This window comes from Armigeres subalbatus, chromosome 1 (assembly GCF_024139115.2).
Source record: "Armigeres subalbatus isolate Guangzhou_Male chromosome 1, GZ_Asu_2, whole genome shotgun sequence".
NCBI lineage: Eukaryota > Metazoa > Arthropoda > Insecta > Diptera > Culicidae > Armigeres > Armigeres subalbatus.
In genome coordinates this window covers 154,001,089-154,019,257 of record NC_085139.1, presented here as the reverse complement: position 1 = coordinate 154,019,257, position 18,169 = coordinate 154,001,089, and the positions used below count along the sequence as shown (strand labels likewise).

General features: G+C 42.9%; 3 protein-coding genes across 3 annotated transcripts in view; 1 reads left to right on the top strand and 2 right to left on the bottom strand.

Moving 5' to 3' along the window:
* Nucleotides 1-15,659, bottom strand: part of LOC134205317 (synapsin) — a 278,521-nt gene extending 262,862 nt beyond the window's left edge. The window contains exon 1 of the mRNA XM_062680470.1: nt 15,444-15,659. The gene's annotated coding sequence lies outside the window, so the exon portion shown is untranslated. The remainder of the gene's footprint in view (nt 1-15,443) is intronic.
* On the top strand, nt 1,998-4,016 carry LOC134206642 (uncharacterized). Its single transcript, XM_062682371.1, has one exon. It carries the CDS (start codon nt 1,998-2,000, stop codon nt 4,014-4,016), a length of 2,019 nt encoding a protein of 672 aa, XP_062538355.1.
* Nucleotides 15,660-15,807: 148 nt separating the features above from the next.
* Nucleotides 15,808-17,859, bottom strand: LOC134205320 (tryptophan--tRNA ligase, cytoplasmic). Its single transcript, XM_062680474.1, has 3 exons — nt 17,553-17,859; nt 17,230-17,458; nt 15,808-16,923 (listed from the first exon to the last, which is right to left on the bottom strand). Exons 1-3 carry the CDS (start codon nt 17,680-17,682, stop codon nt 16,038-16,040), a joined length of 1,245 nt encoding a protein of 414 aa, XP_062536458.1. The 5' UTR covers nt 17,683-17,859; the 3' UTR covers nt 15,808-16,037.
* Between the last annotated feature and the right edge of the window lie 310 nt (nt 17,860-18,169).

Sequence of the window (18,169 nt, the reverse complement as noted above, 5' to 3'; positions counted from 1 at the left end):
TTTCCTTGCGTTTACCTTGTTGAACGCGAAGCTTTGTTTCATTACTTGGCATCCAATCTGTGTCAGTTCTGAATAACTGATAAACGAACGATAGACAGTGGTAAGGCAACAACAAAAATAAAGTGATTGTGTTATCGGGTAGGTGTGTTAAGAAGCAGTTAAAGATAATTAATATTTCTAAACATGCAATTGATTATTCTACTTATCTAGCCTATAGTTGAAATATCTATTTATGTTAACACTTATAAACTATTGAATTTCCTGAAATTACTACAACGAAAGGTAAAATTATTGTTAATTTGATAAAACTTGACCTAAGAAAACCACATTTACAGTAAAATACCTAGTACGAAGATAGTACGGAAAGGCAAAAATAGTACGGTTCGTTTGTGACTAGCACGGTCTCAAAGCAGTAAGAGAGAACTAAACGTGAGTAATAACCATGTTAGTGATATCATAAGAACAAGATATTCTTGATTCGATCCCGAGTAGAAATCTTAATTTAAGTAATACTAATTTGTATTTCCCAACAGGGATTTTATAACTCTCTCTCTCATTCCAATAAATTGAGTTACAAAACCGGAATATATCTCGTTTGTCCGATTGCTAGCGCAACATTATAAAATCCGTTTAATTGATCGGAGGCTTAGTTAATCGCGAGGTCAGTCAGTATGTCAAAGAAAAACGACGGTCAGAGGCGGGGAACGTCTCCTTCGAACCACCCACCGCAGGGAGTAAGCTGTGTCATATGTAAACGACCAGACGACAGTCGTATGGTTGCTTGTGATACCTGTGGACAATGGTTCCATTTCGCGTGTGTGAGTGTGGATGCAAGTGTTCAGGATCGGGATTGGAGTTGCAGCGTCTAACATCCCAACCGGCACATCTACACCGGTCGCTACAGGAGGTACGATATCAAAATTGGGCGTTATCAAGCAAACGGAGCATAATCGGGAGGATCATCTACAAAAGCAGTTGGCGGTGATGCAGAAAAAGCTGAAGGACTTTGAGCAGCTCTTGAAAGAACGAGATGACCAGCGTCTGAAGGAACTCAGGGATCAACAGAAAAGACATGACCAGGAGATCAAAGATACTGAGAGGCGTGTACTAGAGCAGTTGGAGCAGCGGCAACAGTTATCCAGTGTAAGCGGTAGCGGATTAGCGGCGAGTTTGACTGGCAATCAGCCGGTGCAAAAAATGCTTGGTAGCAGCGGATCGACGGCGAGCTCGACTGATAATCAGCACCCGAAAACATCGATGCAAGGATTATCGATGAGTTTCACTGACAATCAACCACGACGGGTGGAAAGTGTTCTTACGTCAAGTGCTTTCGGGAATCAACCATTACAAATGGACGCTTAGAATTGGACCGACAGCAAGTTCGACGGGTAACCCACCACCACAAGTTACTGTGCACGATATTGGTCAAGGCAGTGACGTTCTAGCCCAGGAGCTGAAACTGTTGGAAGAGAAACAAGCCTTGGAAAAAAAGGCATTTGGAAGAACGGAATCAACTTCTACAGCGGCATGCGATATTTGACGAAGGTGTAGCCGGAATTACCAAACCGAATCCTGACAGCGTTTCAACCGAATAATAGCGGATTCTTCGGCGCAGCTTCATTAAGTCAAAGCCAAATTTCAGCCCGTCAAGCGGTCGCAAAGGAGCTGCCCACATTTTCCGGGGATCCAGAGGAATGGCCACTACTTATTGCAAGTTATGAGAATTCTACAAGAATCTGCGAAGAAGAAAATATGCTACGCCTTCAACGAAGCCTGAAGGGCAAGGCCATGGAAGCGGTGTGATGTCGTCTATTGCATCCGATGAACTTACCAGGAGTTATAGGAACATTGCGAACTCTTTTCGGAAGGCCAGAAATTATCTTTCATTCGCTGGTGAACAAAATTAGAGAAATGCCACCACCGAAGGCTGACAAACTGCACACACTAGTGGACTTTGGAATTGCTGTGCAAAACGTCTGTGCAACTTGAACAAATACATGTGCAACGTGGCATTGCTCCAAGAACTGACGGAAAAATTGCCCCCGCCCATTAGGTTAAATTGGGCGTACCACCGTCAGAATCTGAACAGAGCGACGCTTTCGGAATTTGGAGATTGGCTAGAGAAATTGGTCGAGGCGGCTAGCATTGTTACAATGCCATCAATCAGCGCTTTAAAGCTGGAAAAACGAGGGAAAAAAGATGAAAATTTCATCAATGTTCACACGGAAAGCGATGTCGACATTGGAGCCCCTGTAAGAAATCATATGGCTACTACTCCAAGAGTTTGCTTGGTCTGCTTAGGTCAATGCGGTAGCATTGAGAAGTGTCCCAAATTCCTTGAATTGAACGTTTCATCTCGATGGAGTAAAGGAGCAGAAGTTATGCAGAAAGTGTATACGAAAGCATTTTGGAGCCTGTCAAATGAAATCGTCCTGTGGGAAGAATGGCTGTCCATACATGTCAATAGCTTGCTGCATGATAGCAATCGTTATAGCAAGTCCACCAATGAAGTATCTACTAGTTCGACGAACGAAAATCCGACAATACAGAGCTGCAACACACACTTGAAGGCGACGACTAGAGTGTTGTTCCGGTACGTGCCAGTAACAATATACGGAAAGGGGAAGCAAGTAAAAACATACGCCTTTCTGAACGATGGATTGTCCGCAACATTGATAGAGCACAGTCTGTTGAAAGAGCTAGGTCTTAAAGGAACACCGTATCCACTATGCCTTGATTGGACAGGCGGTCAACAACGGGAGGAGAACGAGTCAGTTGTACTATCTCTGAAAATTTCCGGTACAAATGAAGCCAGTGAAGTATTCGAATTACCGGAAGTTCACTCAGTTCGGGATCTCTCTCTTCCGGAGCAATCGATGTCAATCTCCAAAATGAAGGCCAGGTACAATCATCTTGAAGGGTTGCCTCTGGAATCCTATGGCAGTGTTTCTCCCAAAATAATGATAGGCATGAATAATTGCCGTTTGGGCCATGCTTTGAAGAGCGTTGAAGGAGGTGAAAACGAACCGGTCGTGTCCAAGACTCGGTTGGGTTGGATCGTTTACGGACCCTGTGCGATAGCATCGGGCACAACTTATTCCGGTTATAGTGGCCACCATAGTTTTCATATCTGCCCGTGCGCCAAGGAAGAAGCAATTGACTTGGACGCTGCCTTTAAGAAGTACTTCTCAATCGAATCCTTAGGCATCTCAGGGTCTACAAAAACTCTATTATCGAAAGATGAGGAACGGGCGATAGAAATATTGTCATCCGAAACACGATTAATCGGAAACCGTTACGAGACCGGTTTGCTGTGGCGGTTTGCTCAAGTACAGCTGCCTGACAATAGAGAAATGGCTCTGAAGCGATTTGCTTGTCTTCAAAAGCGGTTGAAGCGAGAACCTAATTTAGCTACAGCGATGCGTGCGAAGATGTCCGAGTATGAAGAAAAAGGGTATATCCGACGACTTTCAGCAACGGAGAAGGCGGAAAAGCATCCCAAAGACTGGTATCTGCCGATCTTTCCAGTCACAAACCCGAACAAACCTGGGAAGCTACGAATCGTATTTGATGCGGCGGCGAAAGTCAACGGTGTCTCGCTAAATTCGTTGCTTCTGACGGGACCTGATCAACTAGTATCGCTGCTCACCGTGCTCTACAAATTCCGGGAGTTCCGCATCGCCGTCGTGGGAGACATCCGCGAAATGTTCTTCCAGGTCCGAATGAAGGAGCAAGATCAGCGGAGCCCGATGATTTTATGGAACAATGAAAGACCAGAGGATGAGCCCGAAGTGTACGTGGTTAGGGTCATGACTTTTGGCGCGGCGTGTTCCCCGAGCTGTGCACACTACGTGAAAAATCGTAATGCTGATAGATTCAGTGACCAGTATCCGAGAGCGGTTGAGTACGTTAAGTATGAACACTATGTTGGCGACATGTTGGCGAGTGTTGAGACTGAGGAAGAAGCGGTGAAGCTAGCCAGCGAAGTAAGAACCATTCACTCTCAACATACTTAACTTTTTTCGCCGAGATCTCAGCATTTTTTGTTTATTTTCCCGAGGTGGGCACCGCCGAATTTCAGCAAACATGATTTCTGCCGAAATCTCAGTAAAAGTGACGTTTCAGTTGCTGAGATATAGCAAATATTTTGCTGAGAATCAGTAATAAACGAAATTTTCTGCCGAAGTTCAGTTTTGAAATTTACTGAGTTACAGCGGTGCCCAATTTTGCCGAGCTCGAAAAAGAAAAAGTTAGTGTGAAAGAGGCTTTGAGATACGTAACTGGCTATCAAATTCTAGATCCGTTGTCACTCATCTGCAGGGGAATAGAATTACAGAGAAGGAAATGGGTTTGGCTGCGGAGATACCAACAGAAAAGGTGCTCGGAATGTGGTGGAATACCACAGCGGACACCTTTACATTCAAGTTATCACCGAAGAATGATAAGGAGCTGCTCTCTGGAATCAGGATACCAACGAAACCTGAAGTTCTGAGGACCTTGATGTCGATATATGATCCAATGGGACTCATAGCCAATGTCCTGATTTACTTGAAGGTTCTACTACAGGAATCAATGAGAAGCTAGCAGAAAAATGGATGACATGGGTGGAAGTGCTACCAAGAGTCCATCAAGTAAAAATTCCCCGCTGTTACCGAATCGAAACGTCCGCCAATCAAACGAATAACGTTGAGCTGCATATTTTTTGTGACGCTAGCGAGAACGGGATAGCTGCTGTAGCATACTTTAGATTCGAAGAGGAAGGGAAGGTTAGATTTCGGTCGACTTCTTTTATTTCTTTGTTGAGGCTTCGCCGCCATGAGCCTCTGTGTCTGCCTCTGCTGCGATGTCCCGCTGGGTTCCAGTCTAATGCTTGTTTACAGATTTCGTTTCCGCCCCTACGTAGAGTGTGGCCGACCCAGCCCCACTTCCGATCCCGAATTTCTGTTGCTATCGGCCTCTGGTGACAACGACAATGGAGCTCGTTGTTTGAGATCCAGTTGTGAGGCCACCAGGCCCGAATTATATACCGCAGGCATCTGTTAATGAACACCTGCAGCCGTTGAGTGTTCTCCACTGATACACACCATGTTTCGCTAGCGAATAACAGCACAGATTTCACGTTAGAGTTGAAAATTCGTATTTTGGTGCGTTCACTTATCTGCCTGTTTTTCCAGATATTTCTTAAACTCGCAAAGGCAGCCCTTGCTTTCTTGATCCGTGCGCCTATGTCGATCTTGGTACCGCCGTCTGACGCCATTTGGCTACCAAGCTACCTATATTGGAAGCTTTCAACCAATCCGCCAATTCGAAGTCGTTTAGGTGCTCCATGGTTATAGGCTGCCATAACAGCCCGCGGTTTGGTTCACGGTCAATCGCATCTACCAGAATCTCATCGATTACGATGAGGAACAGTAACGGTGATAGAATACATCCTTGCCTCACACCAGCTACGACCCGGATAGGGTCAGACAGGACCCCATTGTGCAGCACTCTACAAGAAAAGGCCTCGTACTGTGCTTCGATGAGGCCGATGATTTTCTCAGGAACCCCCTTGCGTCTCAGGGCGCCTCGCATATTCTCGTAATTGAGACGGTCGAAAGCTTTTTCGTAGTCAATGAATACCAAGTAAAGGGACTCTTGGAACTCGTTGACCTGCTCCAGAATTATGCGGAGCGTGACAATATGGTCCACACAGGATCTTCCGGCACGGAATCCGGCTTGCTGCCGCCGGAGAGTCGCATCGATCTTCTCCTGAATCCGGGCTAGGATAATTTTGCACAGAACTTTGAGAACGGTACACAGCAACATAATGCCTCGCCAGTTATCGCATACAGTCAGGTCACCCTTTTGGGCACCTTCACTAAGATACCTTGCATCCAGTCGACCGGGAAAGTTGCGGTGTCCCAGATATTACGAAATAAACGATGCAGTAGTTGAGCGGATGTCATGGGGTCAGCTTTGAGCATCTCGGCTGATATGCGGTCAATCCCTGGGGCTTTATTCGATTTCATGCATTGGATGGCTGTTGTAATCTCTAGCAGTGATGGAGCTTCGGTATTGACGCGTGTTATACGTCGGATCCTAGGCAGATCATGCCGAGGTGGTGATGGCCTGGCTGGCACTTGAAAAAGTTGTTCGAAGTGCTCAAACCAGCGTTTCAGCTGGTCAGTTGGGTCGGTCAATAACTGATCATTCGCGTCTTTCACAGGCATCGTTGCATTCATCTTCGCCCCGCTTAAGCGTCGTGAGGTATCGTAGAGGAGGCGAATGTCCCCGGTTGCGGCGGCTCTCTCTCCTTCGTCGGCCAGAGAGTCTGCCCACACTCGCTTGTCCCGTCGACATGAGCGTTTTACTTCCTTCTCAAGAGCCGCGTATCGTTAACGGGCTAAGACTTTGGCTCCTCTGGTTTTCAATCGCTCTATCGCGGCTTTGGCTTCTCTTCGCTCCTCTATCTTCGTCCAGGTCTTATCGGTGATCCATTGTTTTCTCTGGGTGCGTAGTTCGCCCAGATTGTTCTCGCTGGTGGCGATGAAGGCATTCTTGATGGCGGTCCATTGGTCTTCCACACTGCCACCTTCCGGAATATCTGCAGCACGCGTCTCCAGTTCTTCAACGAAGGACCGTTTCACCGTGGCATCTTCCAGTCGGCGTGTGTTGAATCGTCGTCCAACTCTTTCCTCCTGCCGACGAATCCGCGCAATGCGCAGGCGTATTTCGCCGATGAGGAGGTGATGATCAGACGCGATATCGGCACTACGTTTATTCCGTACATCAAGAAGGCTCCGTTTCCATTTTCGGCTGATGCACATGTGGTCGATTTGATTTTCTGTAAAGCCGTCACGGGAGACCCACGTGACCTTGTGAACCGGTCGATGAGGGAAGAGCGATCCCCCGATCACCATGTCGTTATTACCACAAAATTCTGCGAACAGCTCTTCGTTTTCGCTCATTTCTCCGAGACCATGGCGTCCCATAATGCGCTCATGGTTCGAGTTGTCGGATCCGATCTTCGCATTGAAGTCGCCCAAACAGATCTTGATATCACCCTTCGGAATTCTATCTACGACGGCATTGAGTTGACTGTAGAAGTTCTCTTTGTCTTGGCGCATAACATTGGATTATAGTAAGGTTTCGGACCCGTGTTCTAAATCTGGCAACGATTATCCTTTCACTTATAGGTTCCCACTTCATAAGCGCAGAGTGTGCCTGAGCGCTTAGTAGGAAGCCAACTCCGCGATGCCGGGGAGCGTGTTCACCTCGTAAACCAGAGTATAGCAGAATTTGTCCCGACGGCGTTCTGTGTTCTCCAAAGTTTGGCCAACGGACTTCACTCAGTCCCAGGATCTCAAGCTTCATGCGGCGTGCCTCATTGGCAAGTTGTGCCAATTTACCCTGCTGGGCTAGGGTTAAAACGTTCCATGTTCCTATTAGTGTCCGTTGTTTCGCGCTAAGAGTCGTCGCCGTGAAATCAGTCCGTATTCTTTCATTATCGGATTCTAAATTTCGAACGCTTCTCAAAATGGAAAAGACTTCTAAGAGCAGTAGGGTACGTTCACCGGTTCGTTGCCAATCTTCGCAAACGCATCAAGAAGACACCTACCAACATGGGCCCCCTAACAAAGGAGGAATTAGAATTAGCTCAAAACACCATCTATCGACTTGTTCAGCAAAGAGCCTACCCAGACGAAATCCAATTGCTACGTAACAGTAGTCCAGGAGCCCATCCATGGGAGCGCATCCTACCAAAACCAGTCCATTGTACAAGTTGAGTCTAATCATTGATGAACACGTTATCTTTAGAATGCGTGGACGTATCAGCGCTTGCGAATGGGTAGATGAGGCTACGAAAAGACCCATCATACTCCCGAGGCGGAATCACGTAACCGATTTGATAATTGCAGATCACCACGCAGTATATCGTCATCAAAATCATTATACGGGTTTAAACCAAATTAGGCTAAAGTTTACCATTCCTCGGATTCGTACAGAGTTCGACCGTATGCGCAAGAATTGCCAGTATTGCAAGATTAGACAAGCTATTCCGATGCCTCCAGAAATGGGAAGCTTACCACCTGTCCGGTTGGCAGCATTCCAACGACCATTCTCATATACCGGGATAGATTATTTCGGGCCGGTGTCAGTATTAGTTGGAAGGCGTACCGAGAAAAGATGGGGGGGTTCTTCTCACCTGCATGACAACCAGGGGCTCACTCTTTGACAACATATTCCTGCATTTTAGCCTTACGCAACTTTATCGCAAGACGAGGTGCACCGTTAGAGATTTTCAGCGACCGAGGAACGAATTTCATCGGAGCGTCCCGAGAGCTACGTGAGGCATTACAGCGTGTCGCTGAGTTTTCTAGCCCTAATACCAAGTGGACTTTCAACCCGCCTGCCACTCCTCACTTTGGTGGTTGTTGGGAACGTTTGATCCAATCCGTCAAAAAGATCATGAACGCGTTCGTCACTCCCCGCTTACCTTCAGATGAGATCCTGCGATCTATGCTAATGGAGATTGAAATGATCCTGAACTCACGACCGCTTACTGACATACCACTGGATAATGACACAGAACCACCGCTAACACCAAACCATTTTTTGTTAGGAACTGCAAATGGTACTAACCCCCCGATCGTCTTCGATGACAGACCATCTGTGCTGAAGCAATCATGGACAATGGCACAGTTGTACGCCGACAATTTCTGGAAAAAGTGGGTAAACGAGTATCTTCCTATCCTGACCCGGAGAACAAGGTGGTTTCAACCCATGAAGCCTATTCAGGAAGGGGATTTGGTGCTGATCGCCGATTGTAGACTTCCAAGAAACTGTTGGCCACGAGGACCGGTGGTGAAAGCGATTCCAGCCAAAGACGGACAGGTTCGCCGTGTAACCGTAATGACAGCGAGTGGGCTCTTGGAAAGGCCCGCGACCAAAATTGCAGTGTTGAATGTTGGTGCTAAGGATAGTAAGCCACTCGACCAGTAGTGGCGTACTGGGGGGAGTGTCGCAATACATCGAGTTGCGACGCACCAACCTTTCCTTGCGTTTACCTTGTTTAACGCGAAGCTTTGTTTCATTACTTGGCATCCAATCTCTGTCAGTTCTGAATAACTGATAAACGAACGATAGACAGTGGTAAGGCAACAACAAAAATAAAGTGATTGTGTTATCGGGTAGGTGTGTTAAGAAACAGTTAAAGATAATTAATATTTTTAAACATGCAGTTGATTATTCTACTTATCTAGCCTATAGTTGAAATATCTATTTATGTGAACTCTTATGAACTATTGAATTTCCTGAAATTAGGGGACCAGGGGGCATTATGAACACCCAGGGCAGATTGGACACCCCCAATATTCTTGTTAATTCAATCATTTTTCTACTTTCAATGCAGCGAACTCTATAATCCTTTCATAAATAACTAATTTATAGCGTAGAAGCCATTGTTTTATTTCCTTAGCGCATGAATTTGACAAAAAAGTTAGAATGTCTTCCAAATGGTTAAAAATTATAAGTTTCACCTCCCATAAAATAAGCTTTACTTTACCACAGAAGATGATTTCTCAATTATTGGTCATCTCATAGCAAAATTCTGTTATTTACAGTGCTCTGCCATGTATTTGTGACAAGTTTTCTTGATTTTTACAAAATTTCCAACAGTTTTTAAATTTGTTCACCTGTTGGGGCAAACTGAACACTCTATATGGGGGTAGAACTGACACCTTAAAAATTAAAAACATAACCTCAAACTCATCGAACCTGGCTTTCATATCGTGTTATTTTCGTGTTATCATGGTGCGGAATAATAAATCGCTATAAAATTTCCAGTACATGACATATATACCAAAGAAGCATATATACGTTACACCCGGATGGCCGCCCAAACCATCCATGGCAACAACACACCCGGACTTCGACCCGCTGACCAGGCAGAACAGCAAAATCGTTCGATACGCAATTGTTAACGCAGCAGTATCCAAGCCGAGGGCTACGGATCGACGATCGATGAGGAATCTGCTGACGATAGGCTTAGAGTTAATAAAAAGTGTAGAACAGTGAGACAGGAATTCAGTCTTAGTTTGTACGTTGAAGTGTAATTTAATTTTGGTGAAATAAAATTTATATTTTTTTATTGCTCGACACACTCTTGGTCTAGCTGGCGCAGTCTTGGAAAGTGGAAATAGTGCAGTGAAGTTAAACAGTTGAGTGAAAATTAGCTACCCTACGGAACTTGTGCTAAGTGTTCGAGGACCATCAACGTTGAAAACTGCTTGCCCGGGAAACCATCCATGAGGGAATATCATAGGACTTGAGGAAGCTGCTGGATTTTCGAACGCCCACAACACACACCTTCGCTCACCAACCTGCAACTAGGCTCCAGGATGAAAATAATATTCCTTTAAGTAAAATCTTTCCTTATTACCTAACAAAAGTGAATAGTGCTAAAAGTGCTAATAAGTGAATAATAATACTAGTAATTGAAGTGCAGCTGTTTTGAAGAGCGCATATCTTACATTCCGTTTGACTTCCATTCGCTAGTGACACCAAAAGCGACGCAAGTAAAGTAATATCTTATTCGCGATTACGGTTATTCTATTTTAACCACACATATCAACCTACAACAGCGAGTGAGTGAACCACTCCGATTTCATTATAAGTGAAATACAAATCCATTCATACGTATCAACCATGTGTACAGAAACTAAAACAGAAGCGGTCGATATTACTAAGGAACAGCTGATTTCACAGGTCAAGAAACTGACCGATAATCAGAGTTCTTAAATCGACACAATAAATGCATTGCAAAGAAAGGCAAATGATCCAGCCTTTTATTTCGCAACGCCAGATCCGATTAAAAATATCCCCACTTTTTCTGGAAACAGAAATGAAACATTCGCATGGATCGAAGACACAGAGCAAACGCTCGAGCTCTTCGAGCAATACGAGGACGATCTCCCGAAATACCGCCAAATCATGCGGGTCGTCAGATCAAAAATTATAGGTGACGCTCGAGAAGTTTTAATAGCTTCGGGCAATCCTAAGGAATGGGACGAAATCAAACAAGTTTTGCTCAATTCGTTCGGTGATAAACGGGATATCATCTCACATATCTAAAGCCTCTTTTACATTAAGCAAGGCAAATTAAACCTTAGCGAGTACTACCATAAAGTGAAAGCAATTGATACTGCCATTAAAACTTCAGCAGGGCATATGAAAGAATACAAATCCTCTACCGATGCTGTGAATAAATTAATAAGCCTTATGACGTTTACACGTTTTATTGACGGCTTGAACGGGGAACATAAGAAATCATAAAACCCAGACGAACTTACAGCTTAATGTAAACGAAATGGAAATAGGTACTGATTGCTTTAGACTGAAAAAAGTACCGAAAGTTACACCAAAAATAGGTCCCAGTCAAACATTCTGTTTCAGAGACGACCATATGAATGATGAAGAAAAAAGAGCTCTCAAAATGGTAATCGATGCCAATAGAGAAGTGCTTTATTCCGATTCAGAAAAACTAACGTTCACCCATAAAATAAAACACAACATCAGAACCACAGATAGCATACCAAAACATACAAAATCTTATAAATATCCGCAAATTTTCGAAACTGAGGTCCAAGAACAGGTGAAAAAGATGCTGAATGATGGTATTATTGAAGAATCAATATCACCTTACACGTCACCGATATGGGTCGTTCCTAAAAAGAGCGATGCCTCCGGGAAGAAAAAGTTCCGTTTAGTGATAGATTACCGAAAGCTAAACGAGAAAACAGCATAAAGCTAAACGAGAAAACCATCAGCGATAAATATCCCATTCCCGACATTACCGACATCCTCGATAAATTGGGCAGAACATGCTATTTTTTCTACGATTCACTTGGTATCTGGATTTCACCAAATCCAACTAGCCGACGAAGACACAGAGAAAACAGCATTCTCAGTTACTTCAGGAAAATATGAATTCACTAGAATGCCATTCGGGCTGAGAAATGCACCAGCTACTTTTCAGCGCGTGATGGACTGCATTTTAAGAGAGTTCTTAGGAAAATGTTGCCTCGTCTACATGGACGACGTGATTGTTTTTTCGAGCTCCTTAGAGGAATATAAAAAGGATCTCATGAAAATTTTAAATAAGTTAAAAGAAGCTAATCTAAAGATACAGTTGGACAAGTGTGAATTTTTCAGAAAAGAGGTTCAGTATCTTGGACATACTGTTTCGGAAGAAGGCGTTAAGCCGAACCCCGACAAAATTGAAGTTATCAAGAAATGGCCTATGCCGAAAAATGAAAAGGAAATCCGTCAATTTCTTGGCACGTTAGGGTACTACCGAAGGTTCATTAAAGACTTTGCGAAACTGGTGAAACCTTTAACCGCCCTACTTCGTAAAAATGCAGAGTTCATCATTTCTCCAGAAATAATAGAATGCTTCGAAAAATGTAAAAAGCTCCTTACAATGGATCCTATACTCATTATTCCCGATTTTTCAAAAGAGTTTATTCTGACTAATGATGCGAGCGATTATGCCATCGGGGCAGTACTTTCTCAAGGTCCAGTGGGAAAAGATCGTCCAATAGCATACGCGTCCAGAACCCTGAACATGACTGAAGAAAATTATTCCACTACGGAAAAGGAGTTTTTAGCCATCGTTTGGGCAGTGAAGATTTTCCGATCGTATCTTTGGGGAAGGAGGTTCAAGCTTTTCAAAGACCACCAGCCACTGACTTATTCCATAACAGATGCAAACAAAAGGATCGTCAGGGGAAAGGTGCCTTAGAAGAATTCGACTATGAGCTCATTTACAAGCCCGGCAGTCAAAACACAGTAGCGGATGCATTATCAAGAATAAAACCAGAGGAAATGAACATTAATGAACAGGAACTCGATGATCCTTCGACAGAAAATGATAGCGATTTTGAAACAGTACATTCAGCAGAAACAAGCGATGACTTCTTCATATGGTGTACCGAAAAACCCATTAACTGGTTTAGAACGCAATTGATCTTCAGAATAAGTCACATAGACTCAAACGTATACGAAGAAATTTTTCCAAAATATCATCGATTTATCGCCATGAAACCCAATTTTACTGAAGCAGATATTGTTGAAATTTTTAAAGGTTACCTTAATCCAAAAGGAGTCTCTTGCTTAAAAATACCAATCTCATTAGTTCAGCTCGTACAAGAAACATACCGTAAACATTTTACTAATACCCGTTTCAAAGTTTTCATTTCAGAAAAGATGCTCGAAGATGTTAGAATGGATGAGCAGAAAGATGCTATAATTCGAAAAACACATGAGGCCGCACATAGAGGAGCAAAAGAGAATAAGATGCAAATCCTCCAAAAAAATTTTCTTTCCAGAAATTGATCGAAAGTTAAAAACGTTCATAAATTCCTGTCACACTTGCAAGAAAAGCAAATATGACAGGAATCCGCCAAAATTAATTCAAAAGTCTATTTTCGGTTCAAAACAATTCGAAAGAGTCCACATTGATATCTTTTTCATGGAAGGCCAAAAATGGATGACAATTGTGGACTCGTTTTCAAAATTCGCCAATATCATCCCACTACCAACAAGAACGATCGTAGATATAAAACGCGCTTTTTTCGAGCACATCAGGCACTTCGGGAGACCACAAACGATAGTATGCGATCAAGAACCCGGATTTAAATCAATCGACTTTATCGGATTTTTAAACGAACTCGGTATTTAGATCCATTTCGCTAGCAATTCAGGATCTAATGGAATAGTTGAAAGATTCCATTCAACTCTAATAGAACTCTACAGAACTCTTAAAACCAGATATAACGATCTCCACATTAACGACAGAATGAATATAATTACAGATATTTACAACAATACGTTCCACTCTGTAACAAAACGGAAACCGCGCGAACTAATATTTAATACAACAAACATTACTAATGCTGCCGATCTAATCGAACAATCCAATAAAATCCAAACCGCTGTAAAACTAGAGCTAGATAAACGGAAACAAATTTATGAACAAAAGTTTGAAAACCGGGAAAAATCCAAACCAATTAATCCAAACGAAACTAAATATATCAAAAATTCCCAGAGGTTAACTAAAGACAAAGATGTTTATAAAGTTGCAACCATCCAAGAAGATAATGAGTTTACCTTTAAAGACAGAAATGGTGTTAAAATTCCCAAAAACCGTATAAAAACAAAACTCATTAAAATTTTCATTAAAATTTGATGACTCAGCTGAACCGTTGCACGCCAACTGGGTATAGGATACAGAAGACAGGAAGTCAGTCAGCGGTTATTTGTTCACGGTATGCGGTAACGCTGTGTCATGGTCAAGTAAGAAGCAGGTGACAGTTGCCACATCTTCAAGTGAAGCAGGGGCCTCATTGCGCATCTCCTTCCGACAGAGATCATATTGCGAAACGATCGAATACTATTGAAGTATGTGCGAACCGAGGACCAGTTAGCGGATCTGTTTACCAAACCGGTGGACGCTACACACCTCAAGAAACTGTGCCAAGGTGTCGGATTATCCGATTGAGAGGGGGTGTTGGCGCAATAATCAATCGGCCGTAGCGCTGTTACGTTGTTAAGGGAGCTACATAGCAACACAAGTAACTTGTTAGGAAAAATAATTTCCACTTTTTTTTTACTGCTATTCGTACTAAACGAACAACTGCATGAGGTCTGATTGAAAACTGCTTACGTTCCAAGATTAGTTACCGTAATTGCGGTATACAATAGTATTCTAACAACTTATGAGTTGAAAAGCAGGCCAAGTTCCAGTTGGAATGTAGATGTAGAAGATGAAAAAAATATAAAAAGAAGACAGATATCCGTGGCGTTATTATTAGCCAGATAACCGATTGTCAACACCACATGGCTATCTAGGTTTTTCGTGGAGAGACTTTGACGTCAGTTCTAAATGTGGTTAAGTAGGTAATATGCCATCTCTTGAAACGTGATTTCCGGAATTAATAGAATAAATAGAATTTGCTCGGAAAAAGGAGTCACATAAGGGAGATTACTATACTAAGTTTCGTGATTTCATTGTAGAAGGGGGTGCGAGTTACTGCTCCTTGATTCATAACATGTACCTACCCACATCAATAAAAAACAAAACTAAAGAAATGGAGCATAAATTGATTCGCTTCTTATTTTTGTGAATTGTTTCAGCAGTGAGCATGAGAGCAAAAAAGTACCAAAGTAACACTTTATCAAAAACATCTAATTCTTCGCCTAGAATTTGGCTCACAGAATTAACTTTTAGATGTTAGTGCATTTTTTAAAGTATGGCGAAACTGTTCAAATGTAATAATGAAAACTTTTTCGTTATTTTAAGAGATTTAGAAAAAAATATGGCCAATCAAATAAAAAATGTGGAATTTTCGTCGATTACAAAGTTCTGACAATTCGTCACCACCACCAAAATGGAAACTTACCTGATATCTAGGATATATCATGTCTCGCCGATTGAACTGGTAACGCTGGAAGACTGAACAGGGTATCCAATATGCTGTCTTCTTGTCCAATCTTTGACATGACTAAGTGACCATCACTGTATTAGATGCACGAAACGTATTCCCAGGAGTTTAGACACGGAAATGCTCATGTTCAACACAATCTTCTGTGATATGGTCACTAACGCACACAATTACGATCTTGAGAACACTACGTGAACAACGCGACGACGATGGTAGGCATATGATTTCGATAGTTTCAAATAAAAATCAGCCCTCATGGGGGTTGCATAAAAGTCGAATTGATATCAAGGAATTCGAAGAAAATAAATCAGTCACGTCAATGTAAACTTTCATTGCAGTTCATCGGCGCTTAGCGGTTTTTATCGCAGTTTGCAGGTGTTCGATAGATTATAAATAGCTAATAAATAAGAACGACTTGCTTGTTAACACAATTTCTAAATAATAACTGTTCACGGTTTAATTGCAAGACATACCACCACGCGACACTTGGTTCTACATCGGTTCACCATTTAAAAGTACATCTGTTTCCTCTGTTCCCCTCCACTGCCTGCTTTACTTCTTCTTCTGTGAACCAATTTGATAGTTTAGCAATCTAAGCGACATAAACTGTTCTAAAACTTCGTCTGTCACTTCCTTGCGTTTAGCTTGATGCTCCGCCACAATCGGTTGCAGCGTTTCAATAGCGATTTTCTTTATTTCACCGCTAAGTAATTCGCCACTAGAGTATGCGACGCGAATACGTTCCAGTTCAGCATCATCATGCAGGAAGAAGCGCAGCAGCTGGAAACTCACGTCGGTGTCAGTGTTTCCGCCCAACTCGCGGTGCTCCTCTACCGTAGGTCTTCCCCCGGAAAATGCATGCTTATTGATCTTGGTTTTGATCTGCTTCGGAGTGTCTGTTAGGAAAATAGCGGAATTGTCTTCGCTTGCGGACATTTTTGTTTTCGCACCTTGCAATGCCGGGAAGAAGCTGGAATGGATGAGCGCTGGCTTAGGAAACCCTAACCGTGGCGATACATCGCGAGTCATGCGGAAATACGGATCTTGATCGATCGCGCAAGGAATCAAGACGGGCAGCTTATCGGTTCCGAAGATGAATGGGAACGTTGTTGAGAAGGCAGGAGCAGCTTGCGCAGCTGGGAAACCAATTTTCCCAATAACATCGGAATCACCGAAGCCGAAGATACCTTTTACCTGATTGAAGGTAACACATTTTTGAATTCTTATGATGTTCTGGTAGAATGCCGGGCTACGACCCATGTAATCAAGATTGGCAAATATGAACGTTTTGTTCACGTCGAAGCCAATGGCAATGATGTCCTTTGCATTTTCTCGAGCCATCCTCATTGATTGCTCTACGGTTAAGTCTTTCCAGAGGGTTTTCTCATCGTCGGTCAATTGTATCACCAATGGTACATCAAATGTTTCTTGTAACCACCTAAAATGAAATGAAAACATTTGTAAGTAAAACAGAATGCATTCAACATCAAGATGATAATGTGCATATGCAGATGGATAACCAACTTTTGACATCCTATCCAGAATCACACAGTCAGCAGATGATGACCTCGGAACTTCCACACCTTTCTGCTTCCGAAACATGTGCTTTTTGTAGTATGTCGACCACATTTTTTTAATTGCATCATTTTCCAGATATAATGTAAAAAGCAACAAATGATACCTTGTTGCATTTCTCCTTGTATTTGTACTCAATAAAAAAACAAAATTTTAACAAATTACTCACTTCGTCACGATGAACGGCACAAGATGTCCCAAGTGCATTGATTCCGACGATGGACCCCGACCGGTGTAGAGATAAAACTTTTTCCCCGCCTCAACCATGTTCAGTAGAGTGTGCAGATCGCGATGCGAGAAGAAAATCCCCCTCCGGATGAACGGATGAACCGGTTTTCCAGCCACCTTCTCGAGACGTTGAACCAAGGCATCGTCTATGTGGGAGGACCCAAACCGTTCTGCACAAAGAGGTAAAGTTCAATGAATCGTGAACCCTTTCACTTTCTATAATATTGGCAAGAGCCGTTTTGTTTGACAAAGTATTTTACTCACTGATTAACTTGTCATAATCGACTCCGGTGTCGGATTTGCTGGACACAGTCCACGGGTCAACGAAATCGTCATCAGCTGTACCGTTGCCAGCGTCTAGGTTGATATTCTCGATTGGTGGAACAGCTTCCATGGTTTTGTTGTATTTTAAACTTAAATAAAAATGCCAACAAGGCGCTTTACACGTGCAATTGCGGAATCAATAACTTTCTCGTTCTGAGTGAAACTGGACACGATTGGAACAATCCGCGTATTTTGATTCTCAGGTGATGCACGCACGCATGCAAGCAGGGCAAGCGGATGACAGAACACGATACTTCACGAGTCGAAAACATCGAAAATTTCCCTTCGGAAAAATCAAGAACCTGATACACGCAGCTTTGAGAATACAAATTTTGTTTCAAAATTACTCGCACTTCGGAATACAATAGGCCTTTTCATGTGACACTGATGCCCGCATAGATATGAACTATTTATGAACTCTATATCTTAACATCTCAAACTATTTACAACTTTGTCTTAACAATTTGAAAAAAAATGTTGTCTGAACTGAAAACTCACATTTCTATGAATGGTTTTGACCATTTGGAGGAAGGTGATCGGCCAAATAACCATATGGG